This window comes from Hippocampus guttulatus, chromosome 2 (assembly GCF_054856545.1).
Source record: "Hippocampus guttulatus isolate MCC_2025c chromosome 2, RoL_Hgut_1.0, whole genome shotgun sequence".
Lineage (NCBI taxonomy): Eukaryota > Metazoa > Chordata > Actinopteri > Syngnathiformes > Syngnathidae > Hippocampus > Hippocampus guttulatus.
Genome location: NC_141262.1, coordinates 35567008 through 35573007, shown reverse-complemented (window position 1 = coordinate 35573007; position 6000 = coordinate 35567008). Strand labels below are relative to the sequence as shown.

Sequence of the window (6000 nt, the reverse complement as noted above, 5' to 3'; positions counted from 1 at the left end):
TTTCCTGCTCGTATTTGAACCGTTTCCTCCCATGGAAATGTTGATTCAATCGTACCTCTCATTCTTCTCAAAATGTTTCTTCTCTGTCTTTGCCCACCTAAAATGCTGACAAAGTCAAAAGACTGACTGTATGTGAGTTGATAGTTCCTTTAGTGCCCGCGTTTACCTTCCTTGCCTTCTTATCTACAAAACTTACAACGTTCCGACAACAACCCCCCCCCCCCCCCCCCCCCCCCGCCACCCATTTCAACGCATCTGAGGATTTCCTGGTTTGTCCAACTGACTTTCAAAGTGATGACCTCATCCCCTGGGGGGCCAAGGTGGGGGATGACTTCCCAAGTGATAAATTCCCCTGACGCACACAAAAAAAAAAAAGGAAAGGGTGAGGGTGGGGTTGAATTTGCCTTTAAGTGCAGGAACTACGCCGTAAAAAGCTTGCCATTGATGGCCACCAGTTTTATTATCTTTGAACAGGTGGCTTGCTAATGGTCACGTGCACAGACACACACACACACACACACATTATGAGGAGCGCCCGGAAGCTTGGGAATCTGATTGGGAGGATCTTGTGTTGACTTGTTGAGTGACTTCCTGTGGGTAGTGGTGAGCTCATGTGACGTCGGCGTCACATTCACAATGCCAAAAATTCCATCGACACACACATTCGGGTGGAGAAAGCAAGACAAGAACTGGTTTGTTTTCATTAATTAATATATTTTCTGCATTAAAGTTAACATAGTTTTCTTTTGTGCCACCCTTTCAATTTTTTTTCTCAGTAAGTATTTGATATTTTTGTTATATTGACATGAGTAAAATTTTAAGACTGTCTCTTGCAATAAATATCATAAAATAATAGAGCTTCACATAATAAATATTTTTGTACAACAGCAAAAACCATTTTAACAGATTTTCTTAACCAAAATAGCCAGAATTGCTCTTTTTTCGAGCATACAATGTACACAAAATAAATGGGAGGATGAGGGAAGAGAAACATATTCCATGTGGAGAAAAGAGAGAAAAAACAAACACCACAAGATTGATGTGCTTGTGTTAATGCAACAGAAGCATGGAGGAGGTTTTTAGTGTGATCTAGCAACCAGTAATTCAACCAAAATTCAAAATACAACATACCTGCAGGTAATGGCTACATCATTGCCCTAAAAATAAGCAGGGTTTCTCAAACTGAGAATCGGGGGACAAGATTGGGTCCCAAATGTGAAAGTGGAGTTGTGACTCCTTGTTATTAAATATGTGTAGTTAGAGGAGACATTAACGCGATGGGATGAGGAAGGGGTCGGGGGCTATGTCAAAAAATAAGCAGGGTTTCCCAAACTGAGGGTCAGGGACGGGGAAAGGATCCCAATTTTTCGGGGACGGTCCCCAAATGTCATCGCCAAGTTGCATTCTTTTGCATTAGTTTGGCTTGCGCTGACGTTACCCGGGCGCTAAAGTGAGAGAAATCCTGCTTCAAAACAAGCAGCATGACAGGGACCGAGGATGGGTCACCTTTCTGGGGGCACTCCGCCATTGTCAATTTGGAGTTGTGCTCTTTTGCATTGTACAGTTTGAGTTGACATTACTTGGGGGTTACTTTGAGAAACCCTGCTCGGAAAAGACACTCCTTCACAGGAAAATAATGGAAGTAAAAGGATACGGGAATCGGAGAAGAGACTCGAGGAAACACACGGGAGCGGTTAAGGCAAACACTGGTGTGTAAAAACACGGTGGTGAACCAGGAAAAAAAAACAAAAACATTTTTCAAATCGAGTGGTTTTTCTTCAAGGGAAGATGGGCGGGGGTTGCTTGCTGGATTTTGTCGCTGTCATTATTGTCCATGGTGGTGGTTGTTGGGGCGGGGGGTAATCAGGAAGGTTTCTCCTGGTTCTGCGGGGCCCAGCTCTCCAGTTTACAGTACACAGTGTTGGAGTTCTTGCATCGACAGCCGGGCCTCCGCATCCGGTCGTAGCATCCCTGGCATGCCTTCAGGCAGCCCTTGACCGGCGGGTAGCACAGCAGGCAGGGGAAGAGTACCGACATTAATCCCATGCACAGGAAGCGCGAGCAGCAGTGCGAGTGCGATGGCGAGCAGGGGTGGTCGGCACACGAGTCCCCCTCGTCGTCGTTGGAGCAGTGGTAGAAGATCCCCTTGACCAGGCACATGCACGTGCCGTGCTCCAGCGCGCTCTCTGCCGAGCACAGGCACTGGCCGTTGCACGCCAGGCACGAGGGCAGGCTGCGGGGGGCCGTGCACTCGCTGCACTTGCATTTACCGCAACGTTCGCAGATGAACTGGTGCCCGGCGCCGGCGGCGGCGGGTGGCGGTACCTCTTTCGCAGGGCTGGAGAAGTCCAATTTGCCCTCGAGCGGCACCCGGTGGAAGTGAGGACCCGATTCGGGACCCATCACCGGCCCTTGAGCTTTGGGCTGAGTCCGAACGGGCCGCACATTGCCGTTGAGTCTGGCGGGCGGGGAGCGCGGCAGGAGTCCCTGCTCGGAGGAGGCGCTGCTGTTGCTCCCCGAGCTGGCGGCGCTCCCCGTGCTGGTGGAGCGGCTCAGAACCGGCACCCGGGCCCCGCCGCCGCCGCCGCCGCCCCAATGGTGGCCGCTCACTACCACCCCTCCGGACGGCCGGTGCTCATAGTTGTTGTTCACGTTGACCAGGATGACCTCGTGAGTCCTCTCCTGCTTGTCGTGCGGCCGCGACGGCATGCGGGGCGCGGGCGGGCGGCGCGCCACCGACGGCCCTTCCGTGTACTCGTTGCTGGAGCGGATGGCCTTGATCTGGTCCAGGGAGAGGATGGCGGCATGCTGGAACTCCCGCTCGTAATCCGACCTCTGGCGGCTCTCGAGGGAGGGCTGCTGGATCACCGCTAATGAACCGCCGGGGCCATGTTGACTTTGGAGCTCCATCTGGGGGGATCACCACTTCCGACATTAACCGTGGACTTGGCATGCATCGGAAAACCTGCGCACACGCAAGGACTTGGTCAGCTTTATTCAGGTCGAGTGAACTTGTCCCATATTGGAGTGTATGACTAGAACCGCACTTTTTATATCGAGCACTTTTAGAACAACCGTGCAAAATACTGTACGAGGAAAAAAATCAGGAATTTAATGCTTAGGCACCATTTTATCCATCCGACACAACATCGTACCCTCTCCAGCACTTCCTCTCGCTTTGCGAATGTCGTTTCTACGCTTTGTACGGTGTCCTCGAGGGCCCAAAAAGGGCGCCGCGGGTATTCAAATGAGATAATAAACCACGACTGCACTCGCTCTTGCTTATTAAAACTACTTAGCATGACGCCAATGTTACATTCCCTCAGCTCCTTAACTGTCAACATTTTGGGTCACTTTTCTCCCCAAATTTCAGACCAAACTGGAATTATGACCTCTGTTTTGTTGAATATTAGGAGTTCAGCATGCATGCTTTGCGTCCTTTTCATTGTGGAGACTATCGGAACAGCAAATTTCCCTTGTGGGAATCCATTCGTAACCACAATACTACTTTTCGTTCACCAGAAATCGACTAAGAAACAAGACGACCCCCTCCCTCCAAAATATGGCCCGCCCCCCTCTCGCCCCAATACGCACGCATTGCGAAAAGTCCAACGGGGGCCCACTCGCAAACATTTCCCCTCGCTCATTTACATCTCTATGACTAGTTAACATTTAAATGCCAGCGCAACCACGAAACGAGGACAGCGACTAAATGAGCCGCCTTGCTTAGTATTCTCGCACGCACCCACGCTGGAAAGTTAGGGGGGGGGGGGGGCTTTTGAGGGAAATGGGGGGAGAAAAAAACAACAACAACAAAATAGCCTCAAGGTCAAAGCGACACGTTGAAAATATCAGTAGACGCTAAAAGTGTTTGCCAAACAACATTTTACATGATTGAAACCACCAAAAACATCAAATCCTATTTATTATTCAACATTATAAACGCTTCCCTCCCACAACTTTGGCATTTGTACACATGCTCTCCATGGCCCACGATCCTTATTTTCTCCACCGATGAATTGCACTCACTTTTTTGCTGGTTTCAAACAAACATTTTTACATTTCTCTGACACTTGGTGCAAATCCGCGCGTGCGCATCGAGCGTTTTGGCAAGCATTTCCAAAGTTAATTTGCACCTCGCGCCTAGGTTGCATGCAAATAGAAAAAGTTATGAATGAAAACAAGCGCCGATGCGCGGGGGAGGGGTGTTTGTCCCAGGCAACGGCCACGGAAGAACGCATGCATGCACGCGTGGAACCTACAGCAAGGAAGAAAAAAAACAACAACAACAACCTCCCTTCAACTCCACTCGTGCGCTTTTAAAGGCGTCAAACCTCACGCGGAATGTTTAAAAGTGATGCAAAAGTGTTTTAAAAAGGTGCGGCGGTCCACAGAGCGCGCCGCAAAATTGCGTGAAAATGAGTTGAAAGATCGTTATTTACCTATATGCAAGCGTCCATAGGCTCGAATCCATCAAGCAGACCGCCTACCGAGAGTCCATCCAGAGAGGAAGCGCGTTGTCCCCCGCGGTAATTGAACGCGGAGCATTCGCAGTTTGCTAATCCAAGTATTTGCGTGTATCCCGTTTGCGGCGTTAATTCCCTTGTTTTTAGGTAAAGGTCCCGTGCGTAAACAAACACGCGCACACGCACGCACACGAAGCCGAGTAAATCCAAAGCCCCTCCACACACACGCACAGTTGCGCACTTTTTACACGGACCAGAGGCGGGCCGATCTCCGGTCGGGACCGAGAAGAAAAAATGAGCGAAAGGGGGGGGGAGAGAAGTGGGGGCGAGCGTTAAATGGGCGAAAATGCGAAGCGGGTAAGATCCAAAGCGGGTGCTCCTGTGGCGTACGGGCGCTTTGAGGCTTGAAGGCTGGCTTTGGCTGGCCTCCCCGCCTCCCAGCTCGCTTGCTTGGTGCTTGGCGGGCCTGTGAGCGCCGAATGAATGAGGCCGGCGGGGCCCCGCAGTGTTTGCTGCAGCACAAGACACCTCCCACTGGCCATTGAGGCCCCTGAAAAAGGATACATCGCATCCGCTCCTGATTCATTGGGCAGATGTGCCGAAGCCCTTAAGGTGGACCGGACCCGAGCGAACCGGGCCGTTTCCGCTCTTGTGGCTTTGGTGAATAATCAAGTGACGCACTTGTCGAAACACGCCCCCCCCCCCCCCCCCTTTGGGCCTTTCTCGCCGCCTTTGTCATTTTTGGTAAGAAGGACTCGTGGGGAGTTTACTGTACTGGAACATGTTGCGAAAACGTGTTACCAAGTCACCCCTGTAGAATTCACTACGACTCACCATTTTTATTTACATAAGGCTAGTTTGGATTTAACAACACCCGAGTCGCCATTGAAACATAAACGTTAAATATGGCACATACAAAAGAAAGATAGACATTATTCACTGACGTTGAAGTGTATTTATTCATTCGGACAAAATCTGAATAATAATGGAAATGTATTTTTTTCAACTAATCTTAAAAATAGAAATCATTAAGCGACTGAGACGAATTATCTCTGCTGGTTTTCTTTAAATGGGCCTAATTATTGAAGCATTGATGACTACACATTACATAGTTCATATTCATAATCAAAATAACACGTATTAGTTAATTAGAAAATAATAATAATAGAAACATCAATTTTAACTAAAGCATAGGTTTTCGAATAATGACAAATAAAATCCATAAAAAGAGAAACTGATCATTTAATTACATACATATTTATTGCATAGGTTTTAATCATGGCTCAATTAACTGTGATTTAAAAAGAAAAATAGATTTAATGCTCGATAAACTTCACAATATATTGTTTGAAATAAATCAATGCCTGTTTTGTGAACGGATAATGTAAGATTTCGTCTCCCAGTGGAACGCCTGCCGCTCACATCAGTTTCGGTCCACCTTAAAAAAAAAAGAAGCGCGGGGAGGGCGTGAGTCGGAAAAGCCCCCTCACCCCCGCCACTCTGCTCAGCCCCTCCCCCACCCGTGTCCCCGACT

General features: G+C 48.9%; 1 protein-coding gene across 1 annotated transcript; it reads right to left on the bottom strand.

The window, feature by feature from the left end:
* Nucleotides 1-441: 441 nt before the first annotated feature.
* spry1 (sprouty homolog 1, antagonist of FGF signaling (Drosophila)) lies at nt 442-4993 on the bottom strand. The gene is made up of 2 exons (XM_086105892.1): nt 4443-4993; nt 442-2965 (listed from the first exon to the last, which is right to left on the bottom strand). Exon 2 carries the CDS (start codon nt 2908-2910, stop codon nt 1864-1866), a length of 1047 nt encoding a protein of 348 aa, XP_085962018.1. The 5' UTR covers nt 2911-2965; nt 4443-4993; the 3' UTR covers nt 442-1863.
* Nucleotides 4994-6000: the final 1007 nt, after the last annotated feature.